The sequence below is a fragment of the Gymnoscopelus braueri genome (assembly GCF_963280865.1).
Source record: "Gymnoscopelus braueri genome assembly, chromosome: 8".
Taxonomy (NCBI): Eukaryota; Metazoa; Chordata; class Actinopteri; order Myctophiformes; family Myctophidae; genus Gymnoscopelus; species Gymnoscopelus braueri.
In genome coordinates, this window is record NC_137609.1 from 26,627,276 (window position 1) to 26,649,410 (window position 22,135).

A 22,135-nucleotide genomic window follows, 5' to 3' on the forward strand; every position below is an offset into this window, starting at 1 on the left:
GCTGCGTGCATAGTTTGAGGCTTTTTGTTCAAAACGGACCAATCCTGCAAACTTTGGAAGCCAACCATAGGCAATGAGGATGGAATATATGGGAAATCGGACAGATCTGTGTTGATCACATGACTATAGAGATACTGTGTACCGATTTGCATGACGTTTGGATAAAATCTGTAGGAGTAATGTAAAAAAAATGGTTTTGCACAAATCGGCCTCCTGGTGGCGCTATAACAGGCCCATGTGAAAACATTGGGGCAGAGGTTCTGAATTGGCATCCAGGGAGTGTGTGTGCACAGTTTCGGAGCGACCGGGCCAACGGTGCCGGAGATTAGCTGCTATGCCTTCGGCCTGGCGGAGACAACAAGGAGAACTCCTTCTAACGTTAGAAGAGCTAGGATGAACCCTAATGGTTTTGGCAGGACCTGTTGTACACTGTTGTAGCCTACTGATCTACATGTTGATAGATGGGTTGTTGATTAAAGGGGAAGTCTTGAATCGTTCATATTGGGAAATTGCCCAAGGTTTATTTATTGTTGAATGATTATTGCTATTGTAAGTTTCAGTGTTGTTTGTATTTTCTGTTTTATAGCCTGTCATAAAATCGTGTACGTTTGACAAAACATTTGGAGATAGTGAATTATGATAGGCCTATAATTAATGAGTTATATTGGCTATATAAGTTGCAAACCCACCCCCCATAAGTGTGGGATTTAAATTTAAAGTCAAGTCAGGAACTGAAGTTGTTTTGTTTGCTGACTGTCACTGCACCACAGTGATTGGTCAAGATGTTTATATTATCTCAGTCTCGCCTACATCCACACTTCGGATCTTGCGGGTGGAGCTCCGGCTATAACATTAAATGTAAACCTGAAGAGGATAAAAAGGCAGCTTATATCGTCGTTGAACTTGAGAGGAGCGCACCATTCAGTTTAACACAGACTGTGTTCCAATCGCAAAACCCATTTTTATTTTATTTTGTAGGCTACAATGAATCAATCGCCTCGAATCCGTTCAGTAATAATAACATTAGAGTTAGAGCCGTGTTAAAAGTGATCTGCAATAGGCACGTGTTACAATGTAAACATCTGTTTACCCCGGTCAGTTGGCCTATCCATTTAACTCTGAGAGTCTGAGGAGGGTATAAAATGTAACGAAATGGTCCATTTGGTACATTTGTACACTTCCGAGTTAGATTACCATAGGATTCTATGCAGCGATGTAAAGTACAGTAACTAAGTACATTTACTCAAGTACAGTACAAGTTTGAGGTATTTTTTACTTTACTGGAGTATTTTCAGTTTTCAGTACTTTTACTTCTACTCCACTGCATCTCAGAGGCAAATATTGTACTTTTACTCAACTACACAATGAATTGAAAACTTTAGTTACTAGTTACTTTGCAGATATACATTTATTATATTTATTTATTCATTATATTTATTTATTTATTTATTTATATATTTATTATTATAAACCCTATTTGAAAATGGCCGAACTACAAGCTCAAAGGTCTATGCATTGTGAGCTTGCATGTAGATATGCTATTTTCAAACATTTTAGTACTTTTACTTTTGGTACTGTAAGTATATCTTGATGCCAATACTTTTGTACTTTTACTCAAGTAACATTTTGAACACAGGCCTTTTACACTTTGTGTAACAGAGTATTTTAAAATTGTGGTATTGCTACTTTTACTTAAGTAAAATATCTGAGTACTTTTCTTCCACCACAGGATTCTACTGGTTAGTTTCAGCAGTGTGATTATGATGATGTCGTTAGAGCGAGTATTGAGCTACCAGCTGACCTACTTTCCCTCAGTGCTGTTTACAAGCGGCTGCCAGCGAACAGACTGGAGGATGTTGAAGTGCAGGGTTTAATGGAAAAAGACGGACGGCGCTCAGAATCCAGGAAAGGATCGCGAATGGAACTCGGTCATATGCTGATTAATAATAATAAGGGTAGACTTCTTTTGACTGCTGCTGCTATAATTGCGACCAACCACATTAAATAACGTGGTTATGCAATTGAACGTTTTCTGACGTCTGTGGTGATGATGATGATGAGTCAAGAAGCGTATAGTTGCACATTAACAGCTATGCCGTAGTTTACTATGAGTAAGGTTTACCAAAGTGAACTATATGGATCTCTGTTTCTACTGAAGACTCGTTTTCAAGGTACGTGAGTGAGATATCATTTTAGATTGTTTTATGTCATTGTAATGTGTTTTATGCCACTGTAAGAGGCTGTCACACACGTTGTCATGTCCCATGGTACCGGTTTTGAATTTTTATAACATCAAAGTTCATGTGCGGCCCGCTTTCAAATGACACTGGAGGTGGTCTATCTGCATGATTAGCCTACAACACCCAGTTAATCATTTTCTAGAGGACCTAGACTGTGTAGGCTATGCTGTAGATATTGTTGGTTAAACTATACTTCTATATTTGAGACTGCTGCACAGACCCAGGGCACTTATAAGAGCCCTGGGTCTGTGAAGCAGTCTCAAATATACTCTAAATGATTTAATTCTACAATATGCAAGTGTCCTGGTTAGAACCTATATTCTGCATTCATGACAAACTCTGGAGTGATTTTAATTATTGACTTCCTCTGGTCATTATTAGTTAAATTACAATATAAAAATAGCTCAAAGAAATGCACATTTTTAATTAAGTATAAGTATTATTACTGAAGGCCTTTTCAGGGCTATTCTTACTTAGTTATGATCATATAAAGTTCACAATTCCATATATTGCAGCCATTGCCATCTTCTGGTTAAAAATACATCTCGGGTGACTTGTGTTGTTTTGAACTCTGTGGACATGATGTCTTGAATACACATCAAGAATTGGATTCTGAATGAATGAGATGGCTTGAGTTTAGCCAGTGTCACTGTGGACGTTATGTGCAATGCATGTTGAAGGTAAAGGTCATTGAGTCCATTCGTGGGCCCGCCCCTCCCCTACATTGTTTTCCTTTAGAAGGCCTAAGGAATGGAAGTGTTGTGACGTTTCCTTATCACTTGAGGCCACTACCCTGCCTCCGAATGTACCATGAGAGGGTATACATCCCAACACAAGAAGTCAAAACATTGTAGTCAACAAACTATCCATTTTCAAATAGGAAGAGCTGCTCACATAACTACTAATACTATAACTACATAACAGAAATAGAGCTGACATGGGTTTAGAATACACTGTGAGGTTTGAATATTATGATAATAATACTGATGATAATAGTATGGTGTTATGATTATGATAGGCCTATAAGCCAGGCATTACTTACATCTACAGTGATTGGTGTCAAACGGACGTTCAAAACTATTCCATGATATAATAATATATCATGATAGTTAAAGGAAAATAAGCCCTTTCAAACCGTGGTGTTTGAAATGGCATACTGTTATGACAGCCATGACAAAATGGTGGCTTGACTTTGAATATACATTTGGTATACAGCAGTTCAAACTAGGAGTTAGAACAAGCAGATGTATTACATGTAATGACTTAGTAGACCTTTGCAATGTTTGAACATGAAAAAGCTATCATCTGGGATAACTGGGAGTTGGCAGTGTAGATTTTGCTGCTCTATACATTTGTTTTCCACATATTTCACTTGCCCACGTTTGTTCTTTATATGAATGTCGATGCTTGAAGAAATTTCAGTAAAACATACCCAGGTCCAGGATTGTTTGTCTCAAGACTTGAGCTGTCACTACAGCATGAGATACAAGTAGAGGTTTTTCAGACAAGGTAGTTAGTTTGCAAAGCGGACAAGAACAGCCATTACCTCTGAGAATAGTCTCAGATTAGCTAGTAGTTTGCCAAAAAGATCACTTTGTCAGTTACTCTGGTAATACCAACCAGAGTGATTTCCATTTGCTTTCTTGCCATAAGACAGAAAGCATGAGCTATCATAAATTGGATGGACGGACTAAGATTTGTTCATTTTATTGTAGGATTTTTGAAAGATTTCACCTATAATGACATGCCCAAAATAGAGATGTCAGGTTTAAAGGGGTTAGTGGTTAACTTATGAAGAAGAAGAAGAAGTAAAAAAGAAAGAATAGAACATGATTTTCCTTGAAAGTTTCCTTCCAAATTAACCCCTTTCATAGGATATGAATGAACAACATCAGTAGACATTTACTGTCTTGCACTGACGGTGTTATGCTGACATTTTAAATCTATTGAAATTTGCTTGTGGCTACCACTTACGCCATATGCTTATTTCCAAAGATACTTTACATAGTACGATTTTTTAAAAGAATGACGGGTCGTACGTTAATAACTCTTTCACAACTGTTAAAACAGGGAAATCGTGGATGAGATACAACATGTGCACAAAAGTCGGCGTGACCGTCACATAGTCAATGTTGAGAAGCTGTGTTTTATTAATTTACCACAATCCATTCACCTAGTGTCCAAGAGTGAGTGACCACAATTTGAGACTGGTGTGGGGCAGTCCATAAGATGTTTTTATTTTACAATTAAGCCATTTTAGGGTAAATTAAAGGATCTTGAATGGATGTTATCTCTAGCATGCTTTTGTTTATCAGTGCAATTCTATATTCATATGTTTTGTAAAAACATAATTATAGTTAGGTTTCATATCAACACAGTTTAAACATTAAAACATTTAAAGCTACAGTCCCAGACTTAGTTCAATGAATAAAAGGTTATTTTAACCAATCTGTATGGCAGAGTAGAGTAGAGTATGTTAAGATGTAACAACTTTAGCACATCTACTGTGCTTAGAGGTGGTCTCCCTACTCTTCCATTGAAATATTTTAGACCCTAGTGCGAGTAGGACATCAATAAAGTTATTTGAAGCAGATGGCATACCCGATAGGACAGGACACTAGACGTGCCACCATCTTTATTGTAGTTCGGACATTGTAGCAATTACAGAGAAACAACAGATATATAGGCCTAACTTACGCATTGTATCTTTATGTGGTCTGTTCTTAAGTTATGGTTGATAGTAGTGTAACACTGACACTGTACCATATTCCATCATCAGAAATAAGCAGGAAGGAGTAGGAGTGAATTGCAGCAACAGTAGTGTGTTGCCCTCAGAACTGAAACAAAGTGTATGCCCCTGCTAGCAAGCATAAGGTTTCAATTCTTCCATTAAACTCTACTGTATTACCCTGTAACAGCTTATTTCCTGAGGGTTTATGTACATTACCATGAGAAACAAGAGAGTATGAATCTCCCTCTCTTTTTACAGTATACTGTATTTACAGTACATTCCGGGTTTGGTCATGAACGTGAACCTGAGTGTATTTACTCCTCTGTCATGAGTTCAGGTAACCAATTTAAGACTTGAACCCCTCAGGGCATCTGTAACCAGAGCCTGGTGCTTTGTAGTGGTAAACTTTGCAAGGTGTGGTTTAACCTCAATGCATTCAGTGAATGTGGGTTTGTTTGTGAGGCTGAATATCACAACGTTGTTTAGAATAAGGCTGTATGTGTTAATTCAGCAGGTGCCCTGCATCATCTTAATCCTAAACTCAGAAACAAAGTTTAATTATAACATTTTGAGGAAAGGTTTGCTTCCACACTTGACATCCCCAAGGCTGTCTTGCTTTATTGTCAGTGATGATTGGGCCTGAAATGCAGGATCTTCTGTGTTTTCTTACGGCTTGTTTGTAGGCTACTCAATCCTCAATATTTGATCAGTCTGTTCTCTTTCAATGCTCTCTGTAAAATAGGAAAAACAAACTGGGTAGAGGGGAAAAAAAATCGGCCAACACAGAACATACCCGCCCGCACGCGCACACACACACACACACACACACACACACACACACACACACACACACACACACACACACACACACACACACACACACACACACACACACGCACACGCACACACACACACAGAGAGGAAAGTTCAATGCACAATCTGGTGTCAGGGTTTAATCGTTTAATCATTGCAACTTTTGTGTTTGTTTTGTCGAAATCTAGCATACAGAACATACTGTAAAGGAAGTTTCATAAATATCTTGGATATTTGAAGTGTTGCATGCTTTCTAGGATGATGATATTATACAAATCAAAGCTGTTACTGCACATGTACATTTACATAATACAACTGAGGATATTATTTCAGCTGATGTTCCTTGGTGGCAGTTGGCAAGTGACATAAGCAGTCAGTGTGCATTGGTCAAATCCAGTTAATTATCCAACAGTGTTGGGCATTTATAAACATAGCTGTAGGGCTAGAAAAACAAATCTGCTCTTTGAGAGAAAATTCCAAAGGAGTTAACAGTACACTCATATTTAAATTGGCCTATTGTCCAATGTCCAAGTTTGTTTTGTCATTGTTAATGCAGACCAAGGATAAACATGTTACATGTCATATTTATTTTTTATTATCAGAAAACCTTTTGGACATGCGAGACATGACAGAGGTCTGGTTAACTCAGGTCCCCACCATTCACAAGGCAAAAGTTAGTGCTGCACCACCAGTCAGCCCAAAATGTCACATTTCTAGCTTTCTGCATCTTATCCATTAAACACAGACCAATTTCTGGATGCAGTATTTTGTTAAAAATGGATGTCAGCCTAGTTTGTCTAATTATCTAACATCATAGCATTAGCTGCAGGCATTTAATTTCCAATTTAATACCAACATCTCACTACAGGATTATTGATTTTCTTTTGTGTTGTCTAGCATAAATAACAGTTTTTTAGCATCTTGACAAACTTGTAGGATTTTAAGATTTTTCGTCTGGCATTTCAGTTATGAGTTAAGACGGTGGGAATCACGCTATTTTCTTTAGCCTCAGTGAGCTGCTTACCCCCTGCCTCATTGCTGCTTATGTTTTTCTTTCTCTTTAGTATTCATTATCTTGTGCAAGAAGATGTTTGTTTGTTTATTTATTTGATTAATACTTTGTTTTGTATTGCAGAATTAGAGCAATTTTAATTAAAACCTAAAGAGATAGGTTGTGTAACTTAATATGAAATTAAAGGAGTAGTTCACCCAAAAAATTACTTATTGTCTCCGCCAGGCCGAAAGGAATGGCGAGAGAGTATGTTTTGCACCCTGTCCGTCCGTCCGTGTGTCCTGTCCGTCCGCGAGCAGCTAATCTCCGGCACCATTGGCCTGGTCGCTGCGAAACTGTGGACACACACTCCCTGGATGCCAATTCAGAACCTCTGCCCCAAATTGTTCACATGGGCCTGTTATAGCGCCACCAGGAGGCTGATTTGTGCAAAACCCATTTACTCCTACAGATTTTATCCAAATGTCATGCAAATTGGTACACAGTATCTCTATAGTCATGTGATCAACACGGATCTGTCCGATTTGCCATATTCCATCCTCATTGGCTAAGGTTGGCAGGATTGGTCCTGGTGGAACAAAATGCCTCAAATCATCATCATCATCATCTCAAATCTGGCGGAGTTTCGGTAGGAGACTCAATTGACCTGCATTGACCCCGCCGGTCATCAAATTATTGGCATAGGAATGTGACAAAAACACATGAATTCAAGGCTTCGGTGGGTGTGTAATTGATAGAACATAAGTATTTTTGGGGGTGAACTACTCCTTTAATTGTAAATGAAACTAGAGAAAGTGCTCCTTGGAGCACAGGACTCCACCAGGTCAGGAAATCGCAAGCTGCGTTCATGATTTGAGGCATTTTGTTCAAAACGGACCAATCCTGCAAACTTTGAAAGCCAACCTTAGCCAATGAGGATGGAATATGGATAATCGGACAGATCTGTGTTGATCACATGACTATAGAGATACTGTGTACCGATTTGCATGACGTTTGGATAAAATCTGTAGGAGTAAATGGGTTTTGCACAAATCGGCCTCCTGGTGGCACTATAACAGGCCCATGTGAAAAATTTGGGGCAGAGGTTCTGAATTGGCATCCAGGGAGTGTGTGTCCACAGTTTGCAGTGTGTGTGAATATGAAGTATGTTGTAAAGTGCTTTGAATGGACTTGAAAGGCACTATATAAAGGCAGTCTATTTTCCATTTACCACATGGCCATGTGTATTGTGTATGCTGTATTGATGTGGTACCAATAGGAGAGATAACAGGCAAACGTTGATCAAAATAACAATTCTTCTACATTCATTCATACATACATAGTGTAGACTTCTTGTAATTTAGGTAATGCAAGTGTTTAACAATAATTCAACTCTTGAGAGCGTAAAATAAAAAAATAAAAACGCTCTCAAGAGTTAAAGATCTACCTATTAAGGGTCCATTTGGTTACCAACTCTCCATCATTTAGCTGGGGACGGTCCCCGGACCACTGGTTGAGAACCACTGGGCTAAAGAACATCCAGTGGCATCATCTTCTGTTGGTCAACTATCAATGTCATTTACTGTTAGCACAAACACGCAGTACAGTATGAGAAGTTCTGGCATGCTAACTGCCCAAAACAGTATATTATAAAGATTAATACATGTATTGTATTAGTAATAGTATACTGTATGGAACTGGGACACAGCAGCATACTTCTCAGACCAGAAGAGTAGAGAATAAGCACTCTCAGAAATATGAATATGGCCACCAGCTGCCAACTGAGGAGTAAATGATACAGAGTACAAAATATTTCCAGACTCTCACAGCAGTTTTAATCAGGATCAAGAGGAAAAAAGTAGTGCATGTCATGTTTCCCTGCAGTGTGTCAATGGAAACATTAACAGCACTGGAATGATGATGGCTTATAAAATGCTTTCCACTTAGTGTTTTATGTCATGAATCAAAATGGTTGAAAATATACTAATAAGATTGCAGAATTTAGTATATGATTGTAATCATTATAACACATTATACTCATCATGGAGATGTACAGTATTAACTTGCAACTTAACTCTATGAGAGTTAAATAAAAACAGATTTTACTCTGCATCTGAGCCCTTTAACTGTCACCACTTAGAAAGTCCTCGGAAAGGGATAGATTAGCCTATGTCCTCATATAGTTAAGCTTTACTCCTTGAATTGTAGCCTTCTTTCAGACATTGTTTTGATAATGTCTGGCTTTGAACAGCTTTCATTTGTTTACTTGGCCTAGGGCAGGCTACAGACAGACTGTGAGTTTTATTTGCAATAGATATAGACTGTTATAGTTCCCAGTGGTGTTTGCTGCATGTTGTTAAGCTTCCTTTATTCGGAGGATGTGAAAGAGGTGGGCTCCTTTAGTCTCTTTGTTATGCTGCGTTATCAAAAGAGGTGTCTGCCTCAAGCATTTTTCTAGGTCAAGAGGAGCGCCTCTCGTGCGGAGCATTTCTTTAGTATTGAAGTGCTGTATCCAGGTGGAAACCGAAGATGGTTTATGAACTTTGTTTTGCACTGTAAAATAGCGTGATGTCAGGGCAAATACATGGTGTAGCCTTCACATTAGGATCTTTTATCTTCTAACGTTTTCACACTGATGATGGGACATATCCTGTGTTGACAAAGATGCCATTGACGTTTAATATCATACCTAATGCTACAGACTTCTTCTTTGAATCACTGTGACTGCACATCAACATGTGTACAGCACATAATTGTTCTTTCTCAGTTCCCTGACCCATTAAAAAAAATAAAAGTTATTTTGCATTATATGTGCCCATGATTCCAGATGAATCCCATTGTTTGCCATTCAATATGGGGATACATTACATTTAACTGGAATTAATTATGCTTTTTTCATAGGTCTTGGAGTTTGTTTGGACAGAAGCTGTTGATCAGTACTTTTACCCAAGACGTTGAGGCACCATCAGCGCGGATGGGATTCATACGACTTCAGAAAGGGCCTGGCTGGGAAAGGGAGTGATAATGGACAACATTTCCGACTTTGGTGGCCCTTGTCCATCCAGCCGGGGGGAATGGGAGTGAGTGCCATTTCATATCACTTCATATCATACATTGACGTTTCTTTTCTATTACATAGTTACTAAGTTGTGTAAATAGTTACACAACATTTGAATTATGTAATGCAGGTCACAACTATGGGGTCTAAATGTTACAGTGGATATACACTGATGTATACACACACATTCACACGCATCATATTCTATTATATTAATATTTTCTTAATATTTGGGATGTTTTCTGGTTTTGAATGAACAGTTATAGGAAAATATTTTATCCCAGTAGTCACTATCCTAGATTTTACCTACACACATAATCTTTTAGATCAAATTAATATTTTATTTTTGCATTAATCCACTAACTGACATGAAGTAGCTGCAGTGTATAAATATTATAGTAGCTGCAGTGTGGCTTTTATAATTATGTCTTTGGTTTAAGATGTACCAAGAGAAGCCATAGAAGTGTCTCAGATCCATAGGTGATGATCTGCAGTGTCATTTCATATCCATTAATTTACAGTTCTATGTAGAATAGAGATGCTGCATTTAAAATTGACATTGGTCTTGGTTTGTTGATTTCTTGGCATCTGAATTGTATCCATCTGAATTGCTTCACATGCTCACATTGGAAGCCATTTGAACTGCTTTTGGAAGCATATTCACAGTTTGAAAGTTCTGATTCCCAAGACGCATGTAAATGTCCAGTGTACATGGGGTCAGTATTTCATATTTAAATCAATGGTGGTCTAATGCTGCACATCACAAATGACTTGGGGGCGTGTCTAATTCCAATTTGGCTAGTTAGATGGCACATATGGGCCCTATCTTTGCCAGTGGCTTACCCGTTCGCACTACCCGCTACCTGTGAATTACGCTCAAGGGAGCTGGCACTGTCCCTAAACGGTATCTTACGGCTGCTATACCCGCTATTCATTATGCCGACTCCTTTATTTGCGCCTGGAGGTGTGCTCGTGGGTGTGTTGTTGCGCTTTCCCTAAAATTGCACACACACGTTTGGGAAAGCGCATAGCGCATTCTAAAACCACCCGCTATGCCAAATTCGTTTGGCAGAGCGCGCAGCTGCAATGGACATGTCGGGAATCTGGCCGGGCGCACAACGGCACAACATTCAGAGGCTGCCTCTCTCCTAATTCTCAGCGAATGTCTTGAGATTCAAATTATCCTATAATCAGCAGAAGTGAGAGTGTCAATTCCTTGTTTCATTGTGTTTATATAAGATGATAGTCTATTTAAAGAAGACAATTTGTGCTGTGTGCGGTGCCATTCGCTCCAAATTGCACACGTTTCATTCATCCATTGCGCAGGAAATAAAGAACTGATTACAATAATATAAAATTCTCTATAATCAGTAACATGTAGGTAATACTTACTAGTATTTGTATACATACTGTAGGCAGCAATGTATTTGTATTTGTGAAAAGCAGAAGTTGTTAGAGAATGTGTTATGAATGCATAATGTTATTTAATGATCAAAACAAAGCTACACAGAGCAGTATAAACAATGATGTCAGTTATTCCCTGATATACCACAATAAAAAGATTCACTGCGCTGATTGCTTCTGGAGAAGGTTGAGTTGCCCATGAGTAACCTAAAGTGAGGCAATAGTGATTGGGATTATCAGTCTTTGCACTAAAACATTTGACATTGGAGCAGTTTATGTGATTGATGAGACAGTGATGGCTATGTGCACCTTTTTGCGCACGCACGCACGCACGCACGCACGCACGCACGCACGCACGCACGCACGCACGCACGCACGCACGCACGCACGCACGCACGCACGCACGCACGCACGCACGCACGCACGCACGCACGCACGCACGCACGCACGCACGCACGCACGCACGCACGCACGCACGCACGCCAGTTAAGCTTATCAAAGACTAATACAATATCGTTTGATCTGCATTTGCTATAACCACACCAGACCATTTGTTGAATTAATCCAGAACACAAGCAAATTGCTGTAACAGCAATGTGTGAGTGATAATTCTGTGTATCAAATATAAATTTTCCACGGGAACGCCCCTTGCGCCATGCTAAATCTCCAAATAGTGGGTATATGAACTTCGGCCGAAAATAGGGCCCCAAGTGTCTATTCCCATTCGTCTTAAGAGCCAGTTGCACCTGCATTGCTATTTAAGTAACAGAGAACCAAACCGTTTTCTGCTGAGGAAGCAGATCTGCTCGTGCATTGATTGAAAGTGCGCAACCATCTACCGGAGCAGAATAATGTGATATAATGATGTCAGGAGACAAAAGCTCTCTGCTCACCTAAAATATCAAGTAGAACCGTCCTTACTGCTGCTGGCATTTTTGGGGCATGCAACTAGAAGTAGAATCACATCTTTCTCCTGTAATGTCTCCTCATTTATGTCGAAGAGATATCTGTTAAACTGTATATTTGAACTTAATAATCACATGCTCATCCTCCTTAGTTAGGTTCTTTAGTTAAGCCACCTATTTAAGCATGACAGGAATGCTGCGGCAAGCTAAAATCAAGTGCTTGAAAAAAGGTTCATCTTCTGCTTCAGACCACAAAAACTACGCAATATGTGGATAATCTGGCCCAGATCATCATTTTTCAACCTCAATACTGAGTCTCTCAGTAATAAAATATACCATGATGAACATGAGCGATGTGTCGAATTCAGATGGATTTTGATTGCAAGTAGTGTGTGCGCATTGCAAACCCTAGTGTTGTAAACAGTTGTAAACGATCAATGACACTGCACTTTGTGCTGATTTGTGTCGGGTGTAAGATAGGGCTCATAATGATCATTCACAGTATCTATTCATGTTAGTTCATTACAAACGTACAGCAGTACAGTACATATTTCTCAGTGCTCATCCTTGACATTAACAGAAGCAACATTTTACATTCTAAATCTCTATCTACAGCACCAACAGCTGTGTGGATGATTTATTGGATGAAGATGACAAAGACAGGGCAAAAAGGTACTGCTCTGTGTGTGTGTGTGTGTGTGTGTGTGTGTGTGTGTGTGTGTGTGTGTGCGTGTGTGTGTGCGTGTGCGTGTGCGTGTGCGTGTGCGTGTGCGTGTGCGTGTGCGTGTGCGTGTGTGTGTGTGTGTGTGTGCGTGCGCGTGCGCGCGCGCGTGTGTGTGTGTGTGTGTGTGTGTGTTGTATAATACAATTATTTTTAACACCCTGCCAGCCAGGAATCAAACTTGACCTGTCATGTCCTTGTCAAATAAAGATTAGGACTATTGTTTTATATTGTCACTGATTCTCTTATTCTCTAATTACTTGTTAAGGGCATCCCGTAACAAATCGGAAAAGAAAAGAAGAGACCAGTTCAATGTGCTCATCAAGGAGCTATGCACCATGCTGCAAGGCCAAGGACATCCACGCAAGATGGACAAGTCCACCATACTGCAGAGAACTATTGATTTCTTGCAGAAACAGAAAGGTATGTTGAATTTACAATGTCCTGTTTGGCCAGCCATTGTTTTGCAACTGTGTTTCGTGATTACAAAGCAAACCACATAAGTATTTCTGTACATATTACTATACTGTACCAATCCTAAGTTTCATGCTCTTGCTGCTGCTGTTGTGACACCTGAATTTCCAGATGAGGATCAATAACGTTGGTGATAGCTATAGTCTACACTCTTGCAGCGCATTGCATTGAAGTGCTAAATCTTACCTACCTTACCTAAACAAGAAGGAAAGAACATGCATCTTTCACTACCCAATTCAAGAGCAGGAGAAAGGGGCGGAGTTTGAATATTATTTGTTTGGGTTATGTTCTAGCAGACCACGTGTCCAATTGCTGTTGTCATTCTACACCAACCAACAAAGTGTAGCTCGATAATTAATCCATGATGATGGAAATCCTTGATGTGATTTTAGATTACAGTAGCCTAGGCCTATTTAATAGCGCAGTGGATATACAGTATCTTCAACACAAATGCCATGCATACTGCCTTGATGCAACTAGTGGGATAACGAGGGCTTACTGATTATAGCTGAGCTGAGCAACCTGCGTGTCTGGTGTCTGGTGTCAAATTGGACATTTTCTGTAGCTACCTCAACAGCGCAGACAGAAAAACACCTGCGGACGGACAGACAGACAGACAGACAGACAGACAGACAGACAGACAGACAGACAGACAGACAGACAGACAGACAGACAGACAGACAGACAGACAGACAGACAGACAGACAGACAGACAGACAGACAGACAGACAGACAGACAGACAGACAGAAACACCTCTGTGGGAGTGTGTGTGTGTGTGTGTGTGTGTGTGTGTGTGTGTGTGTGTGTGTGTGTGTGTGTGTGTGTGTGTGCGTGCGTGCGTGCGTGCGTGCGTGCGTGCGTGCGTGCGTGCGTGCGTGCGTGCGTGCGTGCGTGCGTGCGTGCGTGCGTGCGTGCGTGCGTGCGTGCGTGCGTGCGTGCGTGCGTGCGTTTCTTTGCAAAAAGGTGCACATAGCCATCACTGTCTCATCAATCACATAAACTGCTCCAATGTCAAATGTTTTAGTGCAAAGACTGATAATCCCAATCACTATTGCCTCACTTTAGGTTACTCATGGGCAACTCAACCTTCTCCAGAAGCAATCAGCGCAGTGAATCTTTTTATTGTGGTATATCAGGGAATAACTGACAACATTGTTTATACTGCTCTGTGTAGCTTTGTTTTGATCATTAAATAACATTATGCATTCATAACACATTCTCTAACAACTTCTGCTTTTCACAAATACAAATACATTGCTGCCTACAGTATGTATACAAATACGTGATCAATATAGATTACACTCAAAGGTGATGACACAGTTGGGAGAAGGCCAGGCAGTGTCTGGGAGGGTAACCAGAACAGTGGGCCTCTGACAACACTGCCCACCATTTTTTATTATACTTATTTATTTAATATTTAATATTTGATTTTATATCTAAATTTTACAATATCTTTTTTTAATTACATTTAAGGCCTAATATTTCTTTAGGTGCCCACTGGACATGTATCCACCTGGGGATACAGGGGGATTTCACGCAGGCACTTTTTTCTAGTGTCTTACATCAGCCCTTGCACAGAATGTTTGTGTAGTTCTCTGTCTTACAACATGGCTGCCTGTAATTGTTTGGAATAGGCAATGGAAGAGACAACGGTTGCTACAGTTCGTATATGAGCAATATACAGTATCAACACATAGCATATATTACTTGATATTAGTGCTGCACGATTCCTGCTCAAATGTGAATCACGATTTTCCTCCATAAGAATTGAGATCACGATTCTCACACGATTCTCTTGTAAATATATAAATTATTAAGTAAAAAAAAAAAAAATCGCCATAATTTAAAATCGAGATTGCATAGGTGTCTGAATCGAGATCACGATCTTTTTTCGATTAATTGTGCAGCACTACTTGATATGAGTAATATACCAACACAAACATAATAATTTGGTGTCTTGTTACTGCAGGATCTTGTAAGTCACAGTAGAACAGTAACATCATGTTTTTCCAGGTTTTACCTGGCAAAACATGGAATTTTCTTTTGAAAGTGGTTACCAATGGTTACATGCAGCCATACTGGACGAAAGAGAACTACACAAACATTCCGTGCAATGTGCCTTTATTCTAAATGCTAAATTCTAAATGTTAACTGGTTAATACAGTGCCCAGGTAGCTGGAATATACTACCCAAGTTTCTGCCAATGTTCAACATTCTGGTCTATTATTTCTAATCTTTTTCAGATCTTACTGCACAGAATGAATCCTGTGACATACAACAGGACTGGAAGCCTTCGTTCCTCAGTAATGAGGAATTCACCCAGTTAATGATGGAGGTAATGCCCAAAACTGTAGTGTGGAGAATAGATTGTACTGCACAGGCTGAAATAACTCTGCTCACTATTTCAGTACAATCAATAAGACCACTTTTTACCCACAAGAACTGATACTTTTCTATTCTTCTAACAGGCTCTAGATGGTTTTCTTGTCGCATTAACAACAGATGGAAACATCATATATGTATCTGACAGTGTGTCTTCACTTATTGGCCATTTACCGGTAAGTGACAGAGAAGCAGCACTGATATCGCAACTAAAAGAAAAGGCTGCAAAGAGCCAGCAGTACAAAACTTCCATTTATTATAATTGGTCATTGTGTTAATGATTGATTGGAACAGATTTATTTGTGTGCACTAGCAGTGTAATGGCTTTTTTCACCTATAATAGAGACATTTCTCACCAAGATAACACCACTAGACTACCTTTTATGATGCTTTGCTACTCACTCTGTTTATAATAGACCAGTGGAAATGTGTGCATATGAGTGCAAAATCTAGAATAACTCAAATACCATAAATGATAATCATAAATCTACCCTTTTGTATTAGTCAGATATGGTGGATCAAAACATCTTGAACTTCCTCCCTGAGCGGGAACATGGGGAGGTGTACAAGCTGCTATCATCCCACATGCTGATGAATGACCCCATTGCTCCTGACTTCCTTGACAGTGAGGATTTCCATCTGTCCCTATCTGTTAACCTCACACACACACACACACACACACGCACGCACGCACGCACGCACGCACGCACACACACACACACACACACACACACACACACACACACACACACACACACACACACACACACACACACACACACACACACACACACACACACACACACACACACACACACACACACACACACACACACACACACACACACACATACCATCTCTGCCCTTCAGTGGCTCCTGTATAGGTTCCTACATGTCGCAATGCCAAAAGTATTATGACAAAGTTGATATTATATTTGGTATTTTTTTTGTTTGTTTCTTAAATACATATAGTCAGACATTCTTCATGTTCAATGATAATGATGTCTAATCTACAACCCATAACACACAAGAAACTCATTTATTATGTGAGATGCTGTTTTCCCAGTATTTTGTATTGCATTGTATCTATAGGTGCGTTTAGCTGTGACACATGGGTCCTTTACAGTATATATAGAGCAGGTTACCAAATTTGGCACTGTAAGCTTAAAGGATTGCTGATTAACATGTCTATGATTAGCCTTTTAGCGACTAATAGTAGCTATAGCCTTTTGTATTTCAGTGTATCTTTAGGTGTGTTTGTGTTTAGCTGTGACACGTGGGTCCTTTACAGTATATATATAGAGCAGGTTACCAAATTTGGCATTGTAAGCTTAAAGGATTGCTGATTAGCATGTCTATGATTAGCCTTTTAGCTAATAATAGTAGCTAGCCCCAGCTTCTTAGTTAAGACCTTTAATCGCTGTTATGTTAACAAAGTAATCTAGAGCAATGCGGTATCTGGGTCTCAAGACACTGACCTTAATCCTGTGCTACAGTCGTGCTCTTCAGAGTAAAAGTGATCTGGAAATAGCTGCTTTCTCAGACTGTGTTTAGAACTCAAAATACTAAACAAGTTGTCATGGAGCCATGTCTGGAATAATCATCAACTGCAACTGGCTCCATTTTATCATAAGCAAGTCTCACACAATTTCTGCATCGATCTGTCTGGCTTTTCTTTTGTGTGAAAATGAATGTCTGACTCATATTGTGCTCATTGTGTTACTCAACATTCTCAGATGCTTGGCTATTCTCAGAGCAGTTAAAATGCTACAAACTTTCAGACATGCTTAGTAAATAATTTGCAGTAAAATCAAGAGTCCCCCATGCAGTACAAAGTGTAGACTATTACTATTAGACAAACTATAGCTTTTTCATAATCTGTGCATTTATCTGAATAAAGCACACTATCTCATGACTTGCCAATTGACTGCTATCTGTTTTTTTCCCCCAGGCGATTCACATGTTGAGTTTTGCTGTCATTTAGCCAGAAGTAACATTGACCCAAAGGAACCACCAATATATGAGTATGTGAAGTTTGTCGGAGATTTCAAGTTTCATAACAATGGTAAATACACATTTTCTTCCTCAGTGTTTACTTAAGGTTTTTAGATGTAAAACAATAAATAAATAATTTGCTGTCAACAATAACCTACTAGGGCAAACAAATAAAGTCCCATGTTCTCTTTTTTAGAGAAGACAGCTGTAAGCTTTTTATCAAACAAATTTGTTTAACTGCTGAAAAGCAGACATAGCACGCAACATGATGTAATATGAAGTAATGTAGCTGAAATGAATGCAACTTGTAACAGTGTAATTGCACTTACCTTCATTTGTAACTTTGTTTTAAGAGTGACTTGACGTCTGTTTCACAGTGCCTACATCCTCATGTAATGGTTATGAGCTGACGTTACCCAGAACCCTGCAGTCATCGCTGGAGGAACAGGTCTGCCTTGTTGCTACTGTACGCTTAGTTACTCCGCAGTTTTTAAAGGTAAGATACAATTTGCTTCCACTTCAACCTGATCAGAAACTATACTTCTGCTAATTGTTAGTAATAACACTAATCATTTCTACAGTCATAACCGAAAAGACAGCTTTGAAGTTGATCCCTCCATTTTAATGGGAATTTCTTTGACCAGGATTCATGTACTGTGGAGGAACCCTGTGATGAATTCACCTCCAGACACAGCCTTGAATGGAAGTTCCTATTTTTAGATCACAGGTAAGTGAATTAATCCGTTTTTGAGAGCACCAGTGACATGTACTGTGTTTCCGTGTTCCCCACTAGAGCCCTTTATGAGAACTTAGTTTGCCTTTATACAACCCCAATGTGTCCCTGGAAAACTGTGCGTTTGCAGGGTCCAATCATTCTGGAAACATTATTGCTGACATGACAGAGTGATTACTACTGGTTCATACATTTAAATGCTGCTATGGAAAGGATTTGAGTGAAAGGACTAGAATGCTTGGTCATAACCAGGAGAGACATACAGCTACTTACCTTCAGTGAGCCAGTGATGGGCACTCATTTCAAATCAACTTAAAGCCACCTATCAGGAGGCTGGCTGAGTGAAGGAGTGAGACCGGCTGTGACATGAGAACGCTATTAAGCTATTGTGCAAGTAAATGATTGGAAGGAAATGGTATGTCTTATCCTTTGCTGAGCTATAATTGGTCTCTCTCGGCTCCTTGTGAAAGTACTGTGTTATGTCGCATAGTGAAGGTAGCCATTCTTGAGACTCGAGTGCCATTCTGAATTGGACTCGGTGAGGCCAAGGCTAATTGGATTTTACACATTACCGATGAAGGAAAGAAAATCAAGTGAGCACAATTGATGCAGTGACTTATTGAGTAAGGTGTTAATGAGTAATGGTAAACACATTTATTTACTGTGTATTCATGGCACACTGCCTCTGTTGAATCACCAAGCTTCCCCCATACACATTTAGACTCTTTTCTATATGTTTGAGCATATCACGTCACATTTTTCCAACAAGTTCCAATTCAGCTACTGTCAGTTAATCTCTGCGATGTAAAATGGAGACAAGCTGAAAGAACAGAAGTGTTCTGAAGTTCAGAGCGAACCAAAATTCAGAACACAGACACATAAGGTGAGGTTTAAGAAGGTTTATTTGTAGATTATGGGTAGGAGTTGAGGAGCAATGGTGAATGTTATGTGTAGGCTGGAATAGCAGGCAGATTGCCAGGTAAGCAGGCAGGCAGGCAGGCAGGCAGATAGACGAGGAATGATACTGTGCAGAAGGAAAGATATTTAGTACAAACTTGCTATCAAAATACAAAGAACAAATCACTAAACTATGTAGGTCTGATGCGTGCCACTACCACTGATGCTGAAATAATGTATCTGAGAAAGAGTGGGGATAGAGCTGGGGTTAGTATACAGGAGAGGTGATGAGCTGAGGGATACCAGGTGTGCAGGACCCAGGTTAGTGAGAGACAGGACAGGAAAACATGCATGCATGCATGCACACACGCACCAAGATGTGTGTTCTATAAGAGAAAGTTGTCTTTATACTGATAAAGCAGAATGCAGTACCATAAAATGGACCACATCCTCACCACACCCTTAGCACCGCTGCTAACTGAAACCTCTTGATCTCCTTGTCTCATGTATTAAATAATTAAATAATTGAATCCAAGATATTTGTCTTTCATGAAGATGTATTCAGTATAATGACCACGTGTGATGTGTATGTTTATTTTCAAATTATGAAATATCTCTTATGGCATTTCTTTTCCAGTTAAATCAAAATGTATCTTTACCGTACACAATACTTTTTTGTGCTAATTATTCCTCTCCTTTTCCAGAGCTTCACCAATCATAGGCTACTTGCCCTTTGAGGTTCTTGGAACTTCTGGCTATGATTACTATCATGTGGATGACTTGGAGCTTATAGCACAGTGCCATAAGCAACGTAAGCAACTCTCTCCTCTACACTGCTATATCCTGTCTTGTGTCTTTCATGGAGCCTCCTCACTGCCAGAGGATCCAGGCAGCCATCTCACAAAAATAGGTCATCTCACTGTAGTCACATCTCTCTTTCCACTTCACCAGTGCGTGGAAATATTCTGGACCTGTAACATAGTGCAGAGCTTGCTAACATAGCCCCAGTGTTTTAAGATGCCCTGTTGTTGTTATGCATGGGGACATGCTTAGTGGGTTGTTTGTGGCACGTGAGCAATGAGCATGCTACATATTGTACGCTTACACTCTGTGTCCTCTCTCCCCAGTAATGCAGTTTGGGAAGGGCAAATCTTGCTACTATCGCTTTCTCACCAAGGGTCAACAGTGGATTTGGCTGCAGACCCACTACTACATCACATACCACCAGTGGAACTCCAAGCCTGAGTTCATTGTCTGTACTCACACAGTTGTCAGGTAAATGTTTTTTCTTTTTCTTTTTTCTTCATGCTTTGCTTAGGGTACCATTAAAGGTAGGGTAAGTGATATTTTTTGGTTAAAACGAAACGTTTTTAGTTAAAAGGTTAAAGCACTATATTCTGATGATGGCTATATAGAGTGTTCAGTAGCAGGGGTCTCTGCGTCCCTCCAGCTCTTTGATAAACAGAAAATAGATTTGGGTGGCCAATCTTTCAGGCAATCAGGAGAAAGTACCCATTTATCAGCTTCAATTTGAGTGTTCCAGTTCCAATTTTGTTTGCTCATTTCTTTGTGTCATCACTTCCAAATTCACTTATTTATCCTGTAGGCCTATCCTGTGTGAGTTGTCTCCCCTGATTGGATAAAAGTGGTATCCTGACCTGAAAATGCATTTTCTGTCTAATCAAGAGCTGGAGGGACGGGAAAACCCCTGTTATTGAACAAACACTCTATACCAATGAGTACTATCAGAATATAAAGCAATTTAACACTTGTTTTAACATAAATATCACTTACCCTACCTTTAAAACCACTTAAGGCACAGGTCAGCTTGGTTACCACAATGCAACACAAGTCCATTCTCCCAGTAATGAGCAAAACATATAAGCACGTGAATCCTTTGAGGATTCTATGTACATTCTTAAAGTCTGTGTTTGTACATAGTGGAATATTGCATGTCATTTTACATGGCCAAATCTCTGCACAGAAAGGCTATCAGGATCAACGGTCTCCACTGCTCAATTGGTTCATGAATAATCACTATTATGATTGATGTCTTGTGTGAAAGTTTTAAAATAGACATAAGACATAAAGAAAACGTATCTTAAGTTCTTATGCTGCATACACTAGATAGCATGATTGCCATTTGGCATAAACACTTGATTGTCCAGTACTACTCCACCCATATATGCAACAAAATGTCTGCATGACTCATAAATAGTACTGTACTATAATTGCTTCCTCTGAGCTATAATTTGGTGTTAGCTGTACCATGTGGCCAATCAAGCTAAACAATGTGGTAAAACATGAGGTGACAGTCTATTTAATTTCAAAGATAAAACATTGAATGCGATTAGGACAGATTTGCTATAGAATACAATTTCAAAAGTATAAAACAAGCATACTAAAGCGCATGAGTCTTTCAACAAGCATGGTCTGATTCATCGTTATTGGTTTTACCTGAATTTGTTCGTTAGGTACACCAGAACTCAAGTCTGCTCTGAGGCACTTACTTGTAGGTGGCAGAATACATGCGTGGCTGTTATTAGAATGCCTCACAAGCTCTTGTTAATACATTTCATTGGTTCAATATTCATAAAACCTGCAGACACACTTAATCACTTTCATTTCACTTTCATTCACTTTTGTGAGACACTGTAGTATCACAAAGTAGGGCATTAATTTATGAAAATTAAAACGTACAATGTTGAAATGTGGAGATACAAGGTTTCTATTCTGCCTGACAGCAACAATATGCAACAACAAGCTATATCTGCAGTTGCCACAACCTCT

General features: G+C 39.5%; 1 protein-coding gene across 1 annotated transcript in view; it reads left to right on the forward strand.

Moving 5' to 3' along the window:
* The window catches only part of npas2 (neuronal PAS domain protein 2), a 48,743-nt gene that overhangs the window by 10,207 nt on the left and 16,401 nt on the right, over nt 1-22,135 (forward strand). The window contains exons 2-12 of the mRNA XM_080436374.1: nt 9,677-9,855; nt 12,758-12,814; nt 13,132-13,286; nt 15,582-15,673; nt 15,807-15,896; nt 16,225-16,345; nt 17,672-17,785; nt 18,093-18,211; nt 18,360-18,442; nt 20,050-20,156; nt 20,473-20,620. Of these exons, the coding sequence (XP_080292500.1) occupies nt 9,800-9,855; nt 12,758-12,814; nt 13,132-13,286; nt 15,582-15,673; nt 15,807-15,896; nt 16,225-16,345; nt 17,672-17,785; nt 18,093-18,211; nt 18,360-18,442; nt 20,050-20,156; nt 20,473-20,620 (1,142 nt within the window). The 5' untranslated portion in view covers nt 9,677-9,799. The remainder of the gene's footprint in view (nt 1-9,676; nt 9,856-12,757; nt 12,815-13,131; nt 13,287-15,581; nt 15,674-15,806; nt 15,897-16,224; nt 16,346-17,671; nt 17,786-18,092; nt 18,212-18,359; nt 18,443-20,049; nt 20,157-20,472; nt 20,621-22,135) is intronic.